Source organism: Pseudorasbora parva, chromosome 21 (genome assembly GCF_024679245.1).
Source record: "Pseudorasbora parva isolate DD20220531a chromosome 21, ASM2467924v1, whole genome shotgun sequence".
Taxonomy (NCBI): domain Eukaryota; kingdom Metazoa; phylum Chordata; class Actinopteri; order Cypriniformes; family Gobionidae; genus Pseudorasbora; species Pseudorasbora parva.
This window is the reverse complement of record NC_090192.1, coordinates 39,905,006-39,930,840: the sequence shown is the minus strand read 5'-3', so window position 1 is coordinate 39,930,840 and position 25,835 is coordinate 39,905,006. Positions and strand designations below refer to the sequence as shown.

General features: G+C 36.1%; 1 protein-coding gene across 5 annotated transcripts in view; it reads left to right on the top strand.

The window, feature by feature from the left end:
* The first annotated feature begins 4,708 nt into the window (after window positions 1-4,708).
* dlg5b.1 (discs, large homolog 5b (Drosophila), tandem duplicate 1) overlaps window positions 4,709-25,835 on the top strand; it is a 65,735-nt gene continuing 44,608 nt past the window's right edge. For 4 of the 5 annotated variants that reach the window (XM_067430260.1, XM_067430257.1, XM_067430258.1 and 1 more), the window contains exons 1-6: window positions 4,709-5,352; window positions 13,282-13,350; window positions 16,792-16,945; window positions 18,604-18,747; window positions 20,326-20,509; window positions 23,837-24,096. In XM_067430260.1, the coding sequence (XP_067286361.1) occupies window positions 5,061-5,352; window positions 13,282-13,350; window positions 16,792-16,945; window positions 18,604-18,747; window positions 20,326-20,509; window positions 23,837-24,096 (1,103 nt within the window). In that variant the 5' untranslated portion in view covers window positions 4,709-5,060. Of the gene's footprint in view, window positions 5,353-13,281; window positions 13,351-16,546; window positions 16,619-16,791; window positions 16,946-18,603; window positions 18,748-20,325; window positions 20,510-23,836; window positions 24,097-25,835 lie in introns of those variants that run through there. The other variant, XM_067430259.1, reaches the window with a different exon arrangement.

The window sequence follows — 25,835 nt, the reverse complement described above, 5'->3', positions numbered from 1 at the left end:
AATATGGTCATCTTTATTATGATGGTATATGAATATGGTAATTGTTCATGATAGTATATGAATATGGTAATCATTCATTATGATAGTATATGAATATGGTAATCATTCATTATGATAGTATATGAATATGGTCATCTTTATTATGATGGTATATGAATATGGTAATTGTTCATGATAGTATATGAATATGGTAATCGTTCATTATGATAGTATATGAATATGGTAATCATTCATTATGATAGTATATGAATATGGTAATCATTCATTATGATAGTATATGAATATGGTAATCATTCATTATGATAGTATATGAATATGGTAATCATTCATTATGATAGTATATGAATATGGTAATCGTTCATTATGATAGTATATGAATATGGTAATCATTCATTATGATGGTATATGAATATGGTAATCGTTCATGATAGTATATGAATATGGTAATCTTTATAATGATAGTATATGAATATGGTAATCTTTATAATGATAGTATATGAATATGGTAATCATTCATTATGATAGTATATGAATATGGTAATCATTCATTATGATAGTATATGAATATGGTAATCATTCATTATGATAGTATATGAATATGGTAATCATTCATTATGATAGTATATGAATATGGTAATCATTCATTATGATAGTATATGAATATGGTAATCATTCATTATGATAGTATATGAATATGGTAATCATTCATTATGATAGTATATGAATATGGTAATCATTCATTATGATAGTATATGAATATGGTAATCATTCATTATGATAGTATATGAATATGGTAATCATTTATTATGATGGTATATGAATATGGTAATCGTTTATCATGATAGTATATGAATATGGTAATTGTTCATGATAGTATATGAATATGGTCATCTTTATTATGATAGTATATGAATATGGTAATCATTCATTATGATAGTATATGAATATGGTAATCGTTCATTATGATAGTATATGAATATGGTAATCTTTATTATGATAGTATATGAATATGGTAATCTTTATTATGATAGTATATGAATATGGTAATCTTTATTATGATAGTATATGAATATGGTAATTGTTCATGATAGTATATGAATATGGTAATCGTTCATTATGATAGTATATGAATATGGTAATCTTTATTATGATAGTATATGAATATGGTAATCGTTCATGATAGTATATGAATATGGTCATCTTTATTATGATAGTATATGAATATGGTAATCATTCATTATGATAGTATATGAATATGGTAATTGTTCATGATAGTATATGAATATGGTCATCTTTATTATGATAGTATATGAATATGGTAATCATTCATTATGATAGTATATGAATATGGTAATTGTTCATGATAGTATATGAATATGGTAATCGTTCATTATGATAGTATATGAATATGGTAATCATTCATTATGATAGTATATGAATATGGTAATCATTCATTATGATAGTATATGAATATGGTAATCATTCATTATGATAGTATATGAATATGGTAATCGTTCATTATGATAGTATATGAATATGGTAATCGTTCATTATGATAGTATATGAATATGGTAATCGTTCATTATGATAGTATATGAATATGGTAATTGTTCATTATGATAGTATATGAATATGGTAAGTGTTCATTATGATAGTATATGAATATGGTAATCATTCATTATGATAGTATATGAATATGGTAATCATTAATTATGATAGTATATGAATATGGTAATCATTCATTATGATAGTATATGAATATGGTAATCATTCATTATGATAGTATATGAATATGGTAAGTGTTCATTATGATAGTATATGAATATGGTAATCATTCATTATGATAGTATATGAATATGGTAATCATTCATTATGATAGTATATGAATATGGTAATCATTCATTATGATAGTATATGAATATGGTAATCATTCATTATGATAGTATATGAATATGGTAATCATTCATTATGATAACATATAAGAATATCCTTTAAATGTTGGTCAGTTGATTATTGTTATTTCCATTTGCCAAAACAATGGTTTGATATTTATTTAACACTTCCAAAAAGCACTATGGATAGTTTCTGAACATATTTTTTTTCAAATATTTGTGCTGTTTTATAATTATTCTGCTAAAAAGCGTGCTTAGATATGTTTTTTTTGTTATACATTAGATGGATTTATATAAATATATAAATAAGCTGCAGTTTCCATGTGTGACAACACTTAATTGTATCGGAACAGACATTTTTTTCATAAATAAATCTTTCACTGGAGAGGTTTTCACTGGAGTTAAAAGAGTGACAACTTGCCCCGGTCTCACCATTTTGTATTGTGCTTTGTTGGTTCAAACAGTGCTAAAGCCAATACAACTCCACCATCAAGCCTCTCAAACGAGTCGGATGGGGTCGAGACGTGGAGCTGTGAGCTTATGTAATCACTAAACACAGTCACATGAGCACTGCTCCTTTCAGGTCCTCATCTCACATATCTCAGGATGTTTTATCTCTGGCATGAGCTCAAATTACACCTGGATCAGTCCTACTAATCCTGCCAGTGTTTGGGTAATGCATTACAAGTAACTTGAGTTACAAATCAGATTACCCTTTCAAGTAAGTAACGCATTTATTTTGAAATTTACAACAAAATATCTGAGTTACTTTTTCAAATTGCTTTGACTGACGCGTCTCCTGTCCCCGTGTTGAGAGAAATCATGAGTAAATGCAGAGGTGTGTGTAGACATGAGGGTTAATGTAGTTCTGGACTAAAAGTGAGCATGCGTTTACTCATCTCACTGCACAAAAAGATTCATTGTTCCTCAAAATGAATATAACTGGTCAAATGCAAAATCAGAATACTTATTAAATAAAAACTAATATTTTTATGCATTTAATCTGACTTTATTAACCAATGTCTTGCTCCTGACCTTCGATGATTCAGTTAAACCAGGAGCAAAAATGACTTGAGATTTTTTGCTATTATTGGTAAAGTACGTTTTAAAGATTCTTTTCTCTCTTTTTCTTTTGTCCTATTCTTCCATTATCCAGAATGGCTACGTCCTCTACTGTACACGTGTGAATTTGAACTTATTATTTACATTTTGGTGTGAAAGGGTCTTTTCACAAAAATAACACTTTTTTGTTACAAAAAAACAAGCCCAGTCCAGGTAAAAAAGGTAACACAAAAGTAACGTAACACCTTACTTTTCTTAAAAAGTAACTAAGTAACAATTAGTTACTTTTTAAAGGATTAACGCAATATTGTAATGCATTACTTTCCAAAGTAACTTTCCCCAACACTGCATGCTATAGCCTACATAATATATATATCACACAATGAATTAAAAAAATGACAAACTGATGATGTTGATTGAAACATATTCAGATTTTCTTTTTTTAAATTGGTGATAAATGCCCTCAATATCGCTTTCAATCCGATTAGTCTTTTATTTAGTAAAATCCCAGTTCCTTAATGACATCACCTGACAGGAAGTGACATCATTTTGGAGGGAACTCAGCAGCAGTGGATTTAATGGATTCTGGGATGTTTTATGGTGTTAGTTTGTTTGTGTCTCTCTATTTGAAATATGTGGATCAGTTATAGAAATATAAATATGATAGCCTATTTCATATTTTAAATATTAAAATGAACTTCAAGCTAACAATCTCTCAACTCTTTATGAACATCCTGTTGATTAAAGTTATATGAAGGGAATATGTGTTTCTTTTAAGTTTAAATCTGTTTATTAAAATACTTCCTTTTGTTTAAATGGTTTATTATGAGCTACAATGCAATTTTTATATTGTGTGTGTGTTTTCTGTGGACAGTGAGTGTGTGTTGAGCAGCGTTCAGGTTACACATTACACAGCACAAGAGTTAACAATGGAAAATCAAACATTAGGTCCAGGATTGTGTCATATATATCATATTATCTGTGCTTTGTGGACTTTACTTGTTTAAACCACAACCAAATAAAATGTCAAATAACCTTGGCAACAGGAAACTAAATCTTTTTGTGAGCAATGGTTTTTATTTTCTCAGCGTTATCTAATAAACGTACTGATTTTTTTTATTCAACACCAGCTTAACATTAGCATATGCATGACTATAAGTATTTTTTCACAATTTTTTTAATAATTTTTGTTTAGTTAATTAGTTCCATGCACTGAATTTTTAACAGTACAATTAATAATAATAATAATAATAATAATAATAATAATAATAATACTAATAATATATAATAATAATAATAATAATAATAATAATAATAATAATAATAATAATAATAATAATAATAATAATAATAATAATAATCAGGCATTTAATATGAACTCTCACAAAAATAATATTTTCGGAAACAGTTATACATTTTTTTAAGTTGATTTTTTTATTGAGATGATATCATTATCTAAGAGTTGACATTTACAGGAAAAGCATAAAAAAACTTGAAAGTGTTTTGTTACTTTGTACTCATCTGTAAATGATGAAATAACGTCGCCAGTAGGTGTTTTATCCATAGACAGTAAAAGAAAGGTTTTGTCGGAAGGCCCGCCCCTCTCTTGCTTACCCTCCCATTTTAACAGTTTTGAGTGGCATGTAGAAGCCCCGCCTCTTTCTCGTTCCCTCTTGTTGAACCGGTTTGATTGGCAGGCGGTATCCCCGCCCCGGCCTCCGTTCCCCTCCCGCTCCTAGGCTTTGATTGGCAGATGATAGCAGCTGCGGAGTTGTGGAGTCATGGCGGAGCTCCGCCGCACCTCTGATCATTGGAGTTACGGCGATAATTTGTGATTAACTGTCAAACTTTATAACAATTTTAAAATGATCGAAAGCGAGTTAAAGTTACAAGCGCCGTTGGACCGCCGTCAATCGCTTTGAAACCGAGAACTGGCAAAGATGTGAGACTCTCCGAAGCCGAAGAAGACGAAAAAACCGTTGGAGTCTCTCCTAAAGTCGCAAATATGGCTTCTTGTTTCTTTCAACTTCACACAAAAAACTCTTTAACAGGAGCGTCGTTGTTTTCAGCGCTTTGTGTCGCTCTGTAGCGGGCGGACCGGGTGTGATGGATCCCAAGCACAAAGAGTTGTTAGAGCAGTGGCAGCAAAAGTTGTCGGAGTCCGTCACAGATGTGGATCGGGTTCTGGAGCTGCTGGCCCAGTCAGGCAGCCTGAGCCCGGCCGAGCGCGCCGAGCTCGACAGCAACTGCTCCAGCACAGCCGAGAAGGTCCATCTGCTCCTCAAGACTCTGGTGGAGAAGACGGATCGGGATCACTTCCAGGAGTTCTGCTGGGCTCTGGAGAAAACCCACCCGGTGCTGCTCAGCGCTCTGCTGCCCCCGAACAACCACAACACAGGTAAACATCCACTGGGAAAACGCTCACAACTATCCAGTCGGGATTAGTTAGTGGGTTGTCATTTCAGAAATATATCCAGAGAAGTGTTATTTAACCTGGACCAACAATACAAGAACTAATTATAGTGATATGAACATATCCATCTATCTATCCATCTATCTATCTATCTATCTATCTATCTATCTATCTATCTATCTATCTATCTATCTATCTATCTATCTATCTATCTGTCTATCTGTCTATCTATATGTCTGTCTGTCTTGTTCTATCTATCTATCTATCTATCTATCTGTCTGTCTGTCTGTCTGTCTGTCTGTCTGTCTGTCTGTCTGTCTGTCTGTCTTGTTTTATCTATCTATCTGTCTGTCTGTCTGTCTGTCTGTCTTGTTCTATCTATCTATCTATCTATCTATCTATCTATCTATCTATCTATCTATCTATCTATCTATCTATCTATCTATCTATCTATCTATCTGTCGGTCTGTCTGTCTGTCTATTGTTTTATCGTTCTGTCCATCCTGCATCCATCTATCATTTTGAATATTTAATATCCATCCATCCATCCATCCATCCATCCATCCATCCATCCATCCATCCATCCATCCATCCATCCATCCGTTTTAATTTTTAATAACTTTTTCAATATGAATCGTGTCTATCTGTCTGTTATTCCATCCATCCGAATCTGAAGTTTAATATTTATATTATATTTTATAAAATACCATTTAGAAAAGTTGGTTACACAAAATGTTTAAGTTGTCAGTGTTCCAGTGTAATTATATATTTAAGTACTGAGTAATATTAATTATCTACATGGACTTACTTTAGGGTTAGGGTTTGGTTGAGGGTTAGTTGCATGTAATTATGCATAATCTACTGTTATTACATACAGTGAATAGTTTTAGCACGCCACGTTTATGCGTTTGTTGATGTCATAAGAGATGCAGCCACATATGTAATATAAGGGGTTATTGTGTGTGTGTATTTTGTATATAATATCAGAAGTATTGCGTTTCTTAATAGAGCAGTTTGCACTGGAGATGTTCTTATAGAAAACGCGGCCCGCCGGTGAGTAAAGCGTTATAGAGCTGTTGTGTAAATCTGCCGTGCGAAACATCGTACAGTAAATGTGTTACAGATGTTTCTAAGATTCCTGCGGCCAAAAAGACTCATCAGACGTGCAGGGATTTTGCCATAAGCCAGAAATAGCTGCCGTCTATAAAATAATGCAGCTTAAAGCTGGATCAAATGACATTACCTAGAAAGCCATTAAAGCCATGTTACAGGAATCTGATTGGATGACATGGAAACACATGCGGCGGTCGCAGCCGCTCCAGACTCAAAGAAAGAGTCGTTTGGAGTCTGTCTGGTTAATGGAGCATGTCTGATCAATTAGACAAGTTGGAGATCTATGATGGTCGACAGTATTAAGCTCTTTAGGCGTTTGTTTAGCTTTGTTTATCTCTCTCTCACTCATGTGTCCCATGACTCTGGGCTGTTTTTAATCGTGCTTTAATTAAAAAATAGGTTCCTGAGCGATTGTGTCCGCAGTAGGCTGACCGCCTCAATCATATAAAACCCCTATAGATTCCACAGCAAACAAATCCCGTTTTTCTCACTGATTTCTAGAGAAAACATACAGACATTTCAAAGCCCGAGCCATGAGCTCTGAGGTCAAGTCAGAGGTTTTTAAAAAACATGTTTAATAACCAAATTGTAGATCATGTAACCCAGAAGTATTGCATAGTTGAACACTGCGATATATCAATCAAGCTGTCAAATCGTAATTAATCACATACAAAAAAGTACAAAATATATGTGTGTGTAGTGTGTATAATTATATATGAATACACACACATGCATATATTTAAGAAATATTTGCATGTTTATACACTGCCGTGCAAGTTTTTGATCTGCAAGAATTTTAACGTTTTTAGAAGAAGCCTCTTATGCTCACCAAGGCTGGATTTATTTGATTTAAAATACAAAAAATAAAGTAAAATAAGTGTTCTCTATGTGAATATATAGTAAAGTGTAATTTATTCCTGTGAATTTATCATCATTACTCCAGTCTTCAGTGTCACATGATCCTTCACTAATCATTCTCAGATGAGGATCTGATGATCAACACACAGTTAGGATTATTATCAGTGTTGAAAACGACTCTAAAACATTTAGTTTTTCAGGATTCTTTGATTAATAGAAAGTTCAAAAGAACAGCATTTATCTGAAATAGAATCTTTTGTAACATTATAAATGTCTTTACTTTCACTCTTGATCATTTTAATGCATCCTTAATAAATAAAAGATAAATACTGTTCTTTTCACTTTCTATTAATCAAAGAATCCTACAAAAATGTTCTACAACACTGATAATAATCCTAAATGTGTGTTGATCATCAGATCCTCATCTGAGAATGATTAGTGAAGGATCATGTGACTCTGAAGACTGGAGTAATGATGATAAATTCAGCTTTGATCACAGGAATAAATTACACTTTACTATATATTCACACAGAGAACAGATGATTTACACTGGAGGAATATTACACTATTTTGCTGTACTTTTTGTATTTTTAAGAAAATAAATGCACCCTTGATGAGCAGAAGAGACTTCATTCAAAAACAACAAAATAGTTTCCAAACTTTTGACCGGTAGTGTATATACAGGTCCTTCTCAAAAATAGCATATTGTGATAAAGTTCATTATTTTCCATAATGTAATGATAAAAATTAAACTTTCATATATTTTAGACTCATTGCACACCAACTGAAATATTTCAGGTCTTTTATTGTTTTAATGCTGATGATTTTGGCATACAGCTCATGAAAACCCAAAATACCCATCTCAAAAAATTAGCATATTTCATCCGACCAATAAAAGAAAAGTGTTTTTAATACAAAAAAAGTCAACCTTCAAATAATGATGTTCAGTTCTGCACTCAATTCTTGGTGGGGAACCCTTTAGCAGAAATGACTGCTTCAGTGCGGCGTGGCATGGAGGCGATCAGCCTGTGGCACTGCTGAGGTGTTCTGGAGGCCCAGGATGCTTCGATAGCGGCCGCAAGCTCATCCAGAGTGTCGGGTCTCGCGTCTCTCAACTTTCTCTTCACAATATCCCACAGATTCTCTATGGGGTAATTTGTAGTGATTCATGGACTGGTGCTTCAGTCATATAGAGCGGATTAATCTCGGGCTGATGAGGAGGATGACCTGTGATGAAGAAGGCAGAGTTCAGAGCTGGGGTCTATTGCACAAAACTAGGATATGGGATTAAGCCGGGATATCTTGGTGATCCTGGTTGAGTTTATTCGCTAATATACAGTTATCTTTCGTTATCGTTCTTGGTGTGAGTGTGCCATGACAGCGGTGTACTAAATTTTACATACAGATGACAAGATCACCAAGATATCCCGGCTTAATCTCTTATCCTAGTTTTGTGCAATAGGCCCCTGGTCTGGAGAGAGGAGCTGTCATGACTGTGTCCAGTTGGTGATCTGGAGGAGTCCGTGAGTAATGGAGGACACACAGATTCTACCCAGCATGCAGCCTGGCACACACTGAGAGGGCTCAACAGATTGAGTGCCTTGCTCTGTCAGGTCCAAGTTTCCGATGTCCGGCTCACAGCTGTCTGTGTGTGTGTGTGAGAGAGAGAATTAAATAGAAGTCCAGTTTATGGTCTGTACTTTGCCAAACTTCATGCGCTCTGTTGAAATGCCAGACAGGACAAACACACACACTCTCACACACATTTGTTTTTGTGAAATGTGGGGACATTCCATAGGCGTAATGGTTTTTATACTGTACAAACCGTATTTTCTATCCCCTTACACTGCCCCTAAACCTACCCAACACACACACACACACACACACACACACACACACACACACACACACACACACACACACACACACACACACACACACACACACACTAAACATTCTGCATTTTTACTTTCTCATAAAAACTCCTCCTGTGTGATTTATAAGCCTTTTGTAAAGTGGGGCCATGGGTAATGTCCTCATATTTCCATGTCATTATACACATTTGTGTCCTGATATTTCACAAACACAAACACACACACACAGTAAACCAGCGTGTAAACAATGTCATGTAACGTCACATTTACCTCAGAAAAACCATATCCAGTGAACTTAAACTCATTAGTCAACTCGAAAAATTAACTCTAAAGAGGAGCATTTTGATAAATATGTGCCCTATTACATATTCATTATAATTTTGTGTTTTTCAACATTTAATTCATGTATGAATACATCTGGCAAGTTTAATGACAGACACAATTTAAATGTTTATATTTCAAAAAACAAATTGGAGTAGGAATCTGATTATGTAATTGTAAAGTTAATAATATTATAACTTTATTATTATCAAAAGAAACATAATTGAGTGTAATTTAAGTGTTTATACAAATCAGCTCATTTGTACCTTTAATATTATAGTAGGCAGCATTTGACTCCCATAGTTCACAGCATTAGTTCAGAGATTTGTTTTCCTTGAGAATATTTGCCATGTATTGTACCTGATATATATCTAAAATATTAAAATCGAATTGCATCGAATTGTGAAATTTGTCAATACCATAGACTGTAAAAAAAAAAAAAATGGACGTAGTGTCCGAGACATAAAGTAGTAAAAGTAAAGTAGACCTCAGCAGCAGTCACTCCAGGATAACTGAAAATGGGCAAAGAGGCGGGACGTGGGCGGAGCTAAGATGAAGCGATGACTAACAGACAGCAGACAAATGGCTAGGGGGCAGTCGATGAATTACAGTTTAAGTCACGTTGGCTTCAAGAGAAACTGGGGGAGGTCACCGCTTGGTCAATACCCAGCCCTACTATAATTTTCATTTCAGTTATGGATGCAGAGACATTAAAGGATTAGTTCACCCAAAAATGAAACTTCTGTCATTAACTCCTCTCCCTAATGTCGCTCCACACCCGTAAGACCTCCGTTCATCTTCACACACAGTTTAAGATATTTTATATTTAGTCCGAGAGCGTATGCAAGTGTATGCACACTATACAGTCCATGTCCAGAAAGGGAATAAAAACATCATCACAGTAGTCCATATGAGACATCAGTGGGTTAATTAGAGTCTCTTGAAGCATCAGAAATACATTTGGGTCCAAAAATAACAAAAACTACGACTTTATTCAGCATTGGCTTCTCTTTCGGGTCTGTGTTCAATCCTCAAATAAAGATTCGAATGGTTATGAATCAGCGTATTGATTCATGATTCAGATCACGTGCCAAACTGCTGAAATCATGTGACATTGGCGATCCGAATCATTGATCAATTCACTAAAATATCTTAAACTGAGTCTGAAGATGAACGGAGGTCTTAAGGGTGTGTAACGACATTAGGGTGTTAATTACATCAATTTCATTTTTGGGTAAACTAACCCTTTAAAAGCAACAGCAATATCTATTCTAAGTGTTTTTTATTACAATTTTTTAAATGTTCGGTTTTTTTTCACAGACAAAAAAAAAAACGTATTAAACTGGATATTCAATAAACAGATATTACTGTTACTAAACTCTGCTGAAAAGAAATTTAAATTCCAACTTGATCCATATCATGATCGGTAGCGTGTGATACACAGCCCTAGGAACCCATTTATGAGTCGACTGTGTGTTTAGAAACACATATTTCACGTTCAGCATCACTTCACCGTCTGTTGACCCAGTTCCTATCAGCCTCTGTCTGGATCTGTCGCTATAGTTACGCTGAGCCTTGTCACACCTCACAAACATGACGATTGTAATTAACTTCAGGTGTTAATTAACTCTCACATATTAATTATTTCTCAACATGGGTGTGTTTTACCGCGGTACATTCAGTGCATGGTTCTCTTTCCATCTCCATCCCTTATAAACATGAACTGTACCGTGGTGCAGTTATAGTATCATAGGGTGTACTATTGTCCTGAAGGATCGTTAGTATTTTAATATTCCGTGGTGTTTCTGACGTGTGTGTGTGTGTGTGTGAGGAGATCAGTGCTCGTTCTGTCACGTCTCATGGGTGGCAGCAGGTGGACGGCGCATCAGACCGGATCAGGACGTGTCTGGATAAACACAACCCACCTCGCTGTACAAAACAACTTTACAGCCGTACAAAATATCCAAATCCGAACTTTTATGATGTTCTTTCCTTTGCAGAACACACTAGATGATATTTTAAAGACTGTTTTTGTCATCATAGAGTAGACTAATGCCGGTCCAATTTTAACGGCTTTAGTTCTGGAGGTGTTTTGTCCATTATTTTTCTCCCATGGGGATATAAATAAATCTTTGTTAAACGTGTTATAAGCCTTGAAGCTAGCCATCCAACTACAGGGAAAATCAAAACATTACAAACTTTAATTTGAAGGAAAAAAGTATCAGAAAATTGGACAAAAATACAAAGGTACGAGACTTTAGTAAGGGGGAAAAGGCATTGCAAACAGCATAGTCAAATTAAAAAGTAATGGGGAAATTACTCCTTTTTATATATATATATATATACACATGCATACATACATACACATACATATGTATATATACTGTTTATTTAATCAACATATAAAGGAGTTTTTGCTTTTTAATTAAATTATGCTGTTTGCAATGCCTCATGGGATTGTAGAGTTTTATTCCCCTATTATACACCAATCAGGCATAACATTATGAAGTGAACAACACTGATGATCTCTTCATCACGGCTCCTGTTAGTGGGTGGGATATATTAGGCAGCAAGTGAACATTTTGTCCTCAGAGTTGATGTGTTAGAAGCAGGAGAAATGGGCAAGCGTAAGGATTTGAGCGAGTTTGACAAGGGCCAGATTGTGACGGCTAGACGACTGGGTCAGAGCATCTCCAAAACTGCAGCTCTTGTGGGCTGTTCCCGGTCTGCAGTGGTCAGTATCTATCAAAAGTGCTCCAAGGAAGGACCAGTGGAGAACCGGCCACAGGGTCATGGGCGGCCAAGGCTCATTGATGACCGTGGGGAGCGAAGGCTGGCCCGTGTGGTCCGATCAAACAGACGAGCTACTGGAGCTCAAACTGCTCCAGAAGTTAATGCTGGTTCTGATAGAAAGCTGTCAGAATACACAGAGCAGCTCAGTTTGTTGATATATAGATAGATAGATAGATAGATAGATAGATAGATAGATAGATAGATAGATAGATAGATAGATAGATAGATAGATAGATAGATAGATAGATAGATAGATCACAGTCTGTGAAAAGGGTCAATGACATCACTGGACTTTTATTGTTTAAAAAAAAAAAGTTTCACAATATCTTCTTTGGTGTTACAAAGATACACACACAATTTTCTAATGACGCGAGTGTGAGGAAGTTTTGGCAGAATTCTCATTTTTAGGTGCACTGTTCCTTTAAGTAGACCAATAGTGGTATATCAGGTGTGAGTCTCGAGTGTGTCCAAGCAGAAGTATGAGTGTGAGTGTGTGTCGTGCAATGAAATAAAGACGAGCAAATAAACAGACCCGTCCTGAGAGAGAAACTGAGTCGCCATTCCAGCCCAATTACAATCTCGAGTTACTCCAATACAGCTGGAGGCCTCTGTGTGTGTGTGTGTGTGTGTGTGTGTGTGTGTGTGTTTGTGTGTGTGTGTAAGACTGCACTGTTTATTTCTGTAGAAGTAGAGATGTCCATGCATCCGTTCTTCTCACAAGTGTGTCTCAAAGTAAGTTCCCTGCCCGAGGAGTCGGCCATTTTTTATTGCAAAATCTGGACCGTATTTATGTTCAGACTTTATTTATGTTCACTAAATACTTATTGCCACACACACAACACTAGCAGGCCGATTGAGATGCAGCCAGAGACTCATTCTCATTTGTTTCACTCACTGATGATTGAGTAAGTGTTGGTGTGTGTGTGTGTGTGTGTGTGTGTGTGTGTGTTTTCAGGCTCCACGTGCAGCGTTCTGTCAGCGATGCCGTCGGACTCGGAGAGCAGCAGTTCTCTAAGCAGCGTCGGTGAGTCCTGTCAGGCTTGTGTGTGTGTGTGTGTGTGTTTCTGGCTATTGTGAGCATTTTGTCTTACAGAAGAATCATATTGGATCTTGAATAGTTTTTTAGGAGGGAAATGTTCTTGATATTATTTCCTTAAAATAATGTTTAAAAACCGTAATGCTCCTAAAATAGGCTTTTTTTGTGAAACTATATTACAATTTCAAAACAATATTTTTTTTTTTACTTTTGACTTATTTACTTATTTTGTCTACCCTAGTACACATAGTTTTTAATTAAGTTTTTAAAATGGGATAATACACAATTTAATTCTGTTTTATTTGATTCTGGCATGGCTTAAAAATAAAGAAACAAACTAATTATTTTGTTTAAAATAATGGCTTTTATATTAATTTCTAAATCAGATGTATATGTTTTCACTAAAATTCAATGGTTTAGGGTCAGTAAGATAAAAAAAGGGTTTATTTAGCAGGGACACATGAAATGGATTAAAAATAACATTAAAAAAAATTAATGATGTTACAAAAACATTTATTTCTATTCATCAAAGAAGCATGAAACATAAAATGTATCACATTTTCCACAAAAATATGACTGATAATATGAAAATATGACAAATGTGTGTTGATCATCAGATCCTCATCTGAGAATGATTAGTGAAGGATCATGTGACACTGAAGACTGGAGTAATGATGATAAATTCACAGGAATAAATCACACTTTACTATATATTCACGTAGAGAACACTTATTTAACTTGTAATAATATTACACAATTTTTACAGTATCTGTGATCAAATAAATGCAATCTTGGTGAGCAAAAGAGACTCTCAAAAATATTATTTGAATTACACCAAACTTTTGAACACGAGTCCTACACATATATTCCTGACATCCTGGTGCAAAACACTTCTGGGACTCGCTGGGAAAAACACAGGGCAAACTCAGACACCAGCTGCGAGACGCTTCTGTCCATTAGACGTCTGAAACGAGACAGACGGCTCTGTTGTTTTCGGCAGTGAGGGATGTGGGATGGGTCGTCAGTGGCCCAGATAAAATCATTGTTTATTCATAACATCTGTATGAACAGCGGAGCTGAAAGCACAAGTTCATGAGCTGGCCTACCGTCTTCAAATCTGCATTTAGAAGACACAAAAGGCCACTTCCGAGCACTGCATCTAGGACTTGGTTTTTTCCCCCAAGGTGCACCTGTGATCCTAAGTTGACAAATGTAGTAGTGCATTTAGAAACGTTTCTGCATTTAAATATAACGCACTGCAACAGATTTGACCATATAGTGTTGTTTTAGTATCAATGAGAAACTTAGAGTTTTTGTTAATATATTAAATTCAATTTAATTCTACTAACTAAATGAAAATAAGAAAAGTTTACTTTTGTATATTTTACTTTATTTCAGTTAACATCTATTTCAAAGAGATTTTAGTTTTAGTTTTGTTAACTATAATAACACTACTAGTAAAATCTTTATATTTAATAATGTGTGTCAAATAATGTCTGTCCTTCCTGTGACAGAATTTACTTTAAATCAAATGGAAATTAAATTAAATGACATGCAGTTTGTGTAACCAAATTATATCCGGGGTGGAAATTGGATGCACTCTGTGACTTTTATTGAATATTAACAAGCCCGAAATACACAGGACTCTTATTTTGAAATGTATATGCTTTATTATTGTAGGAGCGCATTCAAATATGCATTCTTACAACTGTATCGATCATATTACAGTATAAACACCGTAAAGTACACATTGTCATAATTGATTAGCATTAGTTCATAAGCATTCGCTTGACATAAATGTGTGCTACTGTTACGCGAGCCTGTCGAATGCACAACAGCGCCACCTTCAGGCTTTGCTTTTTTAATGAAATCATAGTCTTTTGAAGTTTAATAATCACATTAGGCAGTATCGCAGTTTTTTTTTGCATCCACAAAATATAATCGCCTTAAAATGGCATCTAAAATTAAAGGGATTTTAGAAAACTGATTTTTAATTTGCACACATGCTCCAAATTACATTGTATAGTTGGCACTAGTTTTAGTAATAAAGCCTCATAAGTAGGGTTGGGTACCGAACTTGGTGCTTTCAAGGGTTACGTCGGTACTACCGAGTATCGATTCACATTAAATCAATCGGTACCACATTTCGGTACCTGAGAACGTATCTGGTGATACAGACGAGTGTCTGCGAATATTAAACAGCTAAAAGACTATTTAAATATGAGTTCTGCATCACTCTGTGAATGAATAGCGCTTAAATTGACCTCACACACACTGAATCGCGCCTGATGGTCGTGTGTTTCCATCTCTGCCGTCTCATATGAATGTATGAATGAACGTCATCTCTAGAGCCTGAGGGTCACATTCATGCTGACTTCATGAGCATTTTACCGTTTCATTTAAGAAAAACTACGGTCACATCATAAACGCACAGAAACAAAGTTCACGGCAACCCGTCAAAATAAAAGTCTGGTTTAACTTGACACATATTACTTTTGTACTGTACAATTTAGATACGTCTCAATGTAATAATAATTATAACACTAATGTAATAATAATAAATTATCAATATTTCATTTTAAAGTAATAATTTGTCTTACATGTTTTAATTTTAACAGTATGAGCTCAGTTATGCAGCACATTGTTTGACACCAAGTTTGTTTGATTAAATTAAAAGATACATTAAATTAATGTTTTATGTCTTCATTTGATTACCAGAAGATACACAACATACAATTTGTGGGAAATCTTTTAATAAAAATGTTTTTATGAATTTAATTAATTAAGTAGCTATAGTTAGTATAGTTATAGAAGTAGCTTCTACAATATACTGGTAAATATTACAGTAAACAAATATCACAGACAATGGCAGACAAAGACCAAGGTAGATCTGGCATAATGGCAATAACACTTCAATAAATGACTTAGAGTTTCTTTACAGCTATTGATTTAAACATCCCCTAAAGTACCAAATTTCATGTACCGGTACCGATTATAGTGTGAACACAACTACGCGACACTGGAAGACTTGGAGTTGAGCTTTTCTCTGAGAAAAGAACAAAGAACGGCACTGAAGTCATTCTTAAAAAGGGAAGATGTGTTCGGAGTTTAGCCGACCGGATACGGTGAATGTTTAATCTGTCAGCGAGCTCTGCTTCACCTTCGTTGCTCTGGTTGGTTGAAGCGCTATCCTATCGCGTGCAGAGGGAGTTTGAAAGACGACCGTTTATCCGCCCCTCAGATTGAGCCGTCAATGGTGAGTTTCCAGACCAAACATCTTGATGTGGGTCTGGCTACTAGTCTTTATTAGTCAGGTGCAGTTGGAAAAGATGTGTCTTCAGATGCTTTTTGAACATGGCTACAGACTCGGCAGTACATGTGCTAATTTTGTATTTCCTGAGCACTGATCTACATGTCTGTCTATCCCAGCATCCTCACCCCCTCCTGCACACCCGGACAAGCATGTGATGAGTGAGAAACTGGAGACGGTGATCTTCCAGCTCAGACAGGTGACCCGTGAGCGAGATGACCTGCGCAAAAGACTGGCCCTTTCCTCACCTGGCACCACGTTTGACGACTGCAGGTACAGTGACAGCGACTGTACTTACTGTAACACGTCCCATGCTGGTATAGAGATCGAAGAGGGTGTTTGTTACTGAACTGGAGATCGTTCTTGTGAATGGCTTCGATCCTTAAAGGGTTAGTCATTAACTCCTTTCCCTAATGTCGTTCCACACCCGTAAGACCTCCGCTCATCTTCACACACAGTTTAAGATATTTTATATTTAGTCCGAGAGCGTATGCAAGTGTATTCACACTATACTGTCCATGTCCAGAAAGGGAATAAAAACATCATCAAAGTAGTCCATATGAGACATCAGTGGGTTAATTAGAGTCTCTTGAAGCATCAGAAATACATTTGGGTCCAAAAATAACAAAAACTACGACTTTATTCAGCATTGGCTTCTGAAATCATGTGACATTGATTCATGATTCGGATCTCCAATACCCTGATTCATGACCGTTCGAATCTTTATTTGAGGATTGAACACAGACCCGAAAGAGAAGCCAATGCTGAATAAAGTCGTAGTTTTTGTTATTTTTGGACCCAAATGTATTTCTGATGCTTCAAGAGACTCTAATTAACCCACTGATGTCTCATATGGACTACTGTGATGATGTTTTTATTCCCTTTCTGGACATGGACAGTATAGTGTGCATACACTTGCATACGCTCTCGGAGGAAATATAAAATATCTTAAACTGTGTGTGAAGATGAACGGAGGTCTTACGGGTGTGGAGCGACATTAGGGTGAGGAGTTAAGGATATAAAATAATTTTTGAGTGAACTAACCTAAAACACCATAACCCTGCCAGACAGACCGTCTTTTCTTTTGAGCGTGAGAATAGACAGAGTGCTTTATGTGTGTATAAATAAAGTATGTTTACTTTCATTACTATTTCATAAATAGGCTTTTTACTCAGTTTTTGTCTCTTCACCTGAATGCTGATAGATGTTGAAAAAACACACACTGAGGTTTTCTGTGTGTGTGTGTGATCTTAAAGGTGTACTTCAGCACTGGGAAGATGAATCTGTATTTAAACTGGGTCATTAATGTAGTAGAAATGTGAAATTATTTTTGAATTTGGTGCCTTCTAGACTGAGAAAAGACAGAAAATGTATTTTTGTCTCATGGGGATGAAAGACAGCATCTCCCAGAATGCATTGCTTCGCTGCCCTACGAGGCCACTCCCAAAGCCACCGCTACTGAATCACTTTCCTCACCGCGTTCATTTTCATAAAATCAGTTTAGTTAGAGAACAGACACTACAATTAAAAACTGAAGGTGTGTGTTCAATATAATGAGTTTGTCGCCGCGCGAATGTCACGGCACAAACGCTGCAGGAGTCAGATTACATTCATCATAATGAATGAGCTCTCATGATGAGAGCTGAGGTAAACGCGACCACGCTCGCAGCATAGATTCACCGCACGTGTTCAGTCTGGCGCGTTTCAGTTCATGCCTTTGGTAGCTTCACTTTCATAGGAACTAATTTGAGAAGTTGAAACACTCACTTTGCTCCGCACCACTCCGTTTACTTGAATGAGCCGAGCGCTGTGAGTGCGATCTCACCCCCCATGGACGGGTTAAAGATGTGGAAATAGCTCCTTTAAGTGTATCTGACCGGTATATGACCAACGACCGCATGTGAAGTTTACTTCTGTCTGTGTGTCTGAAGGCCCAGCGTGAAGCCGGGTCACGATTACGAGCGTCTGAAGCTCCAGTGCATGAAGGCCATGTCAGACCTGCAGTCTCTCCAGAACCAGCACACCAAAACCCTGAAGAGATGCGAAGAGGCCGTGAGAGACGCCGACTACTACCAGTGAGATCTACACCCATATACACTGCCCCATGGAGTCGATTCTCATTTTCTCGGTTTCGTTTCTCAAGGGCATTTTTTTACCTTTTATAAGAGCGATTTAGTTCTAAACATATATACTTTTAATGTAATTAATTTTAATGAATTAATTGCCTTGCCTAATTGTAATTTAATTTATAAACTTGCTTTTATATATAACATGTCTAGTGGTTAACCGATATATCAGCCAATATTTGGTATTTTTGTTCTGACCATATATAATTTGAATTAATTTATACATTTTTAAAAATTGATTAATTACATTTTAAAAATTTGATTTTTTTTTTATGTACATTGACCAATATTTAGCATTTGTGTTCTAACGATATATAATTTAAATTGAATTAATTGCATTTAATTGATTTTTTTATCAATTTTAATTTTAATCATTTCATTAAAAAATTAATTGTGTAATTTCAGAACACGTGTAGTGGTGGACGATATATTGGCCAGTATTTGGTATTTTTGTTCTAACAATATATAATTTTATTTTAATTGCTTTTTATTTATTTTTTAATTTTTAACAAATGATAATTAAAAAAAAAAAGTAATTTAAAAACTCATATTTGTCTGTCATCTTAGTGTTTGGTGTTTTTGTTCTAATCATATATAATTTTAGTTTTATTAATTGCATTTAATTATTTATTTTTCATTAATTCGATTTTTTTTAAATTTATTTTAATAAAAAGAAATGTATGTGTAATTTCAGAACATGTAGTGGTCGGCCAATATTTGGTATTTTTGCTCTAATCATATATCATTTGAATTTAAATAATTGCATTTAATTATTCTTTTTTAATTTTAATAAATTATTACAATTTAATTTTAATCAAAGAGTATATTTTAAAAAAAATTATTTATAAACTTAATTTTATATATAAACTGAATACATAGTGTGTCTAGTGGTTAACCAATATACACCGGCCAATATTTAGCATTTTTGTTCTAACCATATATAATTTGAAGGTAATTAATTGTTTTTAATTATTTATATAAATAAAAAACTCAGCAGTGTGACAGCAGGATGTGCTCATTAGCGTGATGTGAAAAGCTCTGATTGGCTGCTGTGAATCAAGGCAACATCTGGTGATAAAGCAAACGCACAGCACAGATTAGAGATCTTCATCTGAGATTAGCCCAATTATTTAGTTTCATTCATTTTCCCTTTAACATTATCTTAAATTTCTGATTTGTGTTTTTGTGCATGACAAGCTAAACATTTACAGGGGGGAAATGTATACCTGCCTGAGAAAAAGTGATTTAGGATTTACTTGGAAACCACTCAGGGACTGCTAGTACATTTCAGAAATGATCAAATTGAATTAAACATGAAATATTGAAGTAGGAAAACTGACTGACTGGAAAGTGAACCCATGACTTTGGCATTGCTAGTGCCATGAAAGCCTTAAAGTCTCTTCACTTTATCTGGTGCATGTAACTGCAGGATAAAATAAACATTAACATTATGTTTGTTCTGTTCACTGATTAATGTCGACATGAGTCGATCAGTAACGTATGCGTCTCTCACTGTGTGTGTCTCAGTACTCTTCACGGACGTGTGGTTGGTGAACAGACTCAGCTGCGGGACGAGATGGAGGCCATGAAGCTGAACTATTCTCAGCTCCTGCAGCAGCATTCGCAGCTTCAGCAGACCTGTGACGAGCTGCGGCGGATACATGATGGAGACCAGAGGGAGGTGGCGGACATGCGGCTACAGCAGCAACAGGTGCAGATCACACAACTCTCACCATATGCATCAGGAGGACAGACAAAACAGTATTATAGTAATACATACTTAATACATACTCATATTTAAATATAAAAAAATTGAGTCATATCTGTTTTAAATTGATTCATTGAACTCATTCATACAAATATGAATTAAACTAGCAAACATCTAATGTATTTTTTGCTACTTAAGTTTAAATAAGTTGTGATGTTGCAAAGGTCCGAAAAGGCAAAGAATAACAAAAGTTCTTGAATAAGCAGCTGTATTAAAGGGGTGATGAATTGAGAAATCAACTTTCCCTTGTGCTTTTGATATATAAAAGGTCATGGTGATATAAGAATATCCTGTACATTTCAGGGCCCGTATTTATCAAACATCTTAGAATTACTCACAAGAACACTGCTAAGAATTGACTTAAGAGTAAAAAAATTCTTGGCTCAAAGCTGCGCTTAAAAGTTAGTTATCAAGCGTCCCAATCATACTTTAAGTAAAGTGTAGGACTAAATCTTAAGTGCTAGTCTTAGAGTGGATTTACGACACTTTGCTGTGCCACAAACGGGATTTTGGATGATGTCATTGGCATGAACCAATCACTGAATAGATGTCCTTATTTAAGAATATAAAGATAAATTCACACTGAATGGTGAAATTCCTAAGAGGAGTTTACATCCAATACACATTTGACAATAAAGAGTTTTCAAGAGAATACATTATAATATACACATTTTAAATGAAAGATAAACATGTTTTCATCCATGTAATTAATTTTTTTAAACTGGTGTGCTGTTAAATTGCCTATATATAGCCTAGATTTTTTTTTATATATAATCAGCCACCATGGATTCCAAAAGAAAACCGACATGGCAGGAGAGAGAAACGATCGCTACTGCTTGCTGAATTACTCGAACAGTGTTTTTTATTTTATTTATTTTTTTTATAAAACCCAACATTAACCAGTGCTGAAAAAGATGATGTCTGCTCTGTCTAAACGATACTCAAACACTTCAAACACATTCTCCCTCTATTGAAAGATTTGCGCACGTCTCTGTCTCCATAGCGCCATCACAAGCCCCTACTGGCAACTCCTAACCACTTGAGAGACCTCTCGAGCTGTCTTAAATAACTGGGAGAGTAAGAGTGATTCTTAGCTTTAAGAAATTTGATAACTTGCTTTTATACTTAAGTTTGAAAGTAGGAGTAAATGTCATGAATTCTCAGCACTTAAGACTAAAATAGCACTTTGAGAAGCTTGATAAATACGGGCCCAGAGCTAAAAAACTTCCTTGTTGCTTGTAAACAAGACACAAATCGACACTGGTTTTGCAGACATATTGAGATTAAAACACAATGCTGTGCTTCTATATTGGATCCGACAGGAATGGTGCAACACACTTATGTGAGTAAAATGTTTTTATATGTGATAGTATTGCATTGTTACAGATCGTATTGATTATGTGTATGTGACGTGTCTAACAGAGCATAGCTTTCGCATGCTGTCACAGGCTGGAGAATCCTTTGTTTGTTGGTTCATTCCTATACTTGTTCAGACTCCCAGGGCGGTAAAACAATTTCAGTAAAATATCCAAAAACCACTAGGCCAGTGTTATATATTTTGTTCAGTTCAGTACTTACAATATCCCAAATGTTTCTAACTAATTGTAATCGTGAAAAAATTGCTATTTTAATCAATGAACCGGGATGAGTGAGGGAGTTGGCCACTAGAGCGAGTTCAATCGCTCCAGCGGCCTCGCTCAGCTCCACAACACTCCCTCCTTCTCTGCTTCGCACTATAGTACCGTTAATAATCACAACCATGAACATAATTATGCCCAAGTCCTATCCCGATTCTTTCCCACCACCTGTGAGGTGTAGAACACGTCCTAAGATTCTGTTAAAATCACAAAAAAATTAACTGGGGGCAATGCTCCATACCCCCTACATATTATCTTGTTAATATTTTTATATTTTCCAGTACTGCTGACTAACATGTTCTATAACAAGAATATCACATTCAACTGATAAATGATAACTGCTACTGTATTTAAAGGTGTCATGAACTTTTTTTTTTTTTTTGCGGTCAACTTATGATGTTCGCATGGCTTTCACATTCAAAAATAGCATAACTAATAATTATTAGGCTATTTTCTACACTGGTTTTGAGGCTCTCTCCTGAAAACTGGGTTTTGGTGGCTGTGTCACTGGAGACTTGGAAGTAAACGCCCACGGCTAGGATTGGATTTGATTTGCATATTTAATGAGCTTCAGCTCCCCTGTCAGCTCACATAAGATTTTTTACACAAGAGATTTTTTTGAAAGCGGCAACCGTAATGATTCTCTGACGGGGCTCAGTCTCAAAACATTTATCAAACAAACACAATGATTTATCTCTCATCCACCCGAGATTGATTGATTTTTTTTATTTTTATTACTTGGCCCGCCCGATCGGTGGATATAAGCACAAACACATGCATGCGCACGCTTCAAACACAACAGACATCAAGAAATTAAAGTTATTTCACTATATTGCTAACATGCTTACGTTTTGGTAGCCTGTCTGGAAAACACACAGCCCTGGGAGTCTGGGGATCTCGAATAGCAATGAACCAACAAACAAAGGATTCTCCAGCCTGTGACAGCATGCTGGTATGCTCTGTTAGACACGTTACATACACACAATCAATACGATCTGTAAAAATGCAATACCATCACATATGAAAACATGTTTTGCTCACATAAGTGTGTTGCACCATTCCTGTCGGATCCAATATAGAAGCACAGCATTGTGTTTTAATCTCAGTATGTCTGCAAATTCAGTGTCGATCTGTGTCTTGTTCACAAACTATTATCTTGCTATGTTCGCCATGTTTATTGCTCTGTAACGCCATCAGTTTAGCTCCACGAGTCGGTGGGCGGGGCTACAGAAGCAGCGTACACACAGAGGCGGAGTTTCCTCTTCTAATACGTCATTGATTTGAGAGCCTCGTTTTCTGGGCCTGGTGTCTATAAAAGCTTTTCTTTGACTAATAAGGAAGTTTTCAGCTCTGAAAGTTAAAGGATATTCTTATATTACCAAGACCTTTATATCAAAAGCACAAGGGAAAGTTGATTTCTCAATTCATCACCTATTTAAGAATAATGTGACTCAGTGGCACATCAGCTGGTGTAAAGCTGCATTTTGTCAGGTGATGCTTATCTAGACATCACTCACTCCTCACCACAAAATAATCCTCCTATGATCCTCAAAATGTTGTCAATTCAGTGATTTGGTTATGGGTTTCTCCTCAAGGTCACGGTGGTGGTGAGCTGAATCTCTTTCTCTTGTAGGTCTTGAGGGAGAACGGCTCCTCGGACCTGCTGAATAAACTTTACGACACCGCTTTAAACAAGCTGGAAGGGAAGAAGAAAGAGTACGATTCACTGAGGAAACGATACAACGAGAAAACGGTGAGTCACAACGCCGACCTGAGCCGCCTGGAGCAGATGGAGGAGGAGAACAGACGTCTGCAGAAACAGCTGGACGTTCTGCTGAAGCAGAGAGACTCGGCGCTGCACTTCCAGCAGCAGTACGGCGGCTCCGTCAGGAGGTACGTGAACATCAACACACTGGAGCTGATGCCTATATTCTGCATCCCAAATCAGTCACTCATGAGGTCCCGTTTCTGTCCCATGTCCACCAAAATGCCAGTAGCAGTATTAACATTAAGTGACATGGCATCTGACGCACAGGAGCCAATGGCACATGTCGCGACACACGCAGTGGCACTTCCGGTTCTCATTGGCATATGTCAGTGGATAGTGACATGTGTCACTGACACTGTCACGAAACGCTGACACTGGCAGTGACACTGAGTCGCGGAACATGTCGCTGTATGTGACACTCACTGGCAGATGAGCTGAACAACTATACTCACGTAATTGTGGCACAAAAGCCAAAATAAATATCCTATTTTCGTGACTTTTTTCCCCTCTTAAATAAATGTTAATCTAACTTGTTAAATTTAGTAATATGTGTTAGTTTGTGACCAGCAGTATCTGATTTATGCAATGCCAATATTGGTGCCAATGTTGTTGATCACGCAAACTGCACGTCCAAGAAAACACATACAAACCATCACTACAAATATCTCATTAACAGTCGCATCCGTTACTGTAGTAAAGCTTTAATTTTGCATCATGCTGCACGCTCTCCTCTAGGTGTCAGTATAGCCAGCGCAAAGATACACCATAACTTAAGACAGTTGAGAAACATCAACGGGTGGTGTATTTGACATTTTGTTTGCAAGTTTGACGGTAGCAAAAACAGTATCTGATAGTATCAGAGTCTGATATGTTAAGACAAATTTGTAAATACTTTATCAAATTTATTTTTTGCATACTTAGGCCTACTCAGTCATGGCTTTAATATTTCACAACTAATTATATTGGCATTGCATAAATCATTCAGTGGCACATGCCACTCAGATACTGCTTGTCACAAACTAACACATATTACTAAATTTAACAAGTTAGATTAACATTTATTTAAGAGGGGAAAAAAGTCATGAAAATAGGATATTTATTTTGGCTTTTGTGCCACAATTACGTGAGTATAGTTGTTCAGCTCATCTGCCAGTGAGTGTCACATACAGCGACATGTTCCGCGACTCAGTGTCACTGCCAGTGTCAGCGTTTCGTGACAGTGTCAGTGACACATGTCACTATCCACTGACATATGCCAATGAGAACCGGAAGTGCCACTGCGTGTGTCGCGACACATGTCACTATCCACTGACATATGCCAATGAGAACTGGAAGTGCCACTGCGTGTGTCGCGACACATGTCACTATCCACTGACATATGCCAATGACATATGCCAATGAGAACCGGAAGTGTCACTGCGTGTGTCGCGACACATGTCACTATCCACTGACATATGCCAATGAGAACCGGAAGTGCCACTGCGTGTGTCGCGACATGTGCCATTGGCTCCTGTGCGTCAGATGCCATGTCACTTAATGTTAACACCGTCTCTCCAAAATGCTCTGCTGAAAATGCCGAGCTGAGAGTGTTTTGAAAGCACGTCGTTTTTTGTCAGTTCAGAGTTGGGCTGCACAATTATGACAAATCATTATTGTCGATTTTTCCCCTAAAATAGGGATTGTAAATTACGATTATCACAATTTACATTGAATGATGTTTTGAATAGTTTTATGCCATTGTTTGAAGCGAGACCGCATGACATAGTTACATCAGAATAAACAAGCTGAAAACACTCTTCCTGAAAAACTTTTATTGATTTTACTATTGGATTTATGCCTTAAAAGTCAAATATACATTGGTTTG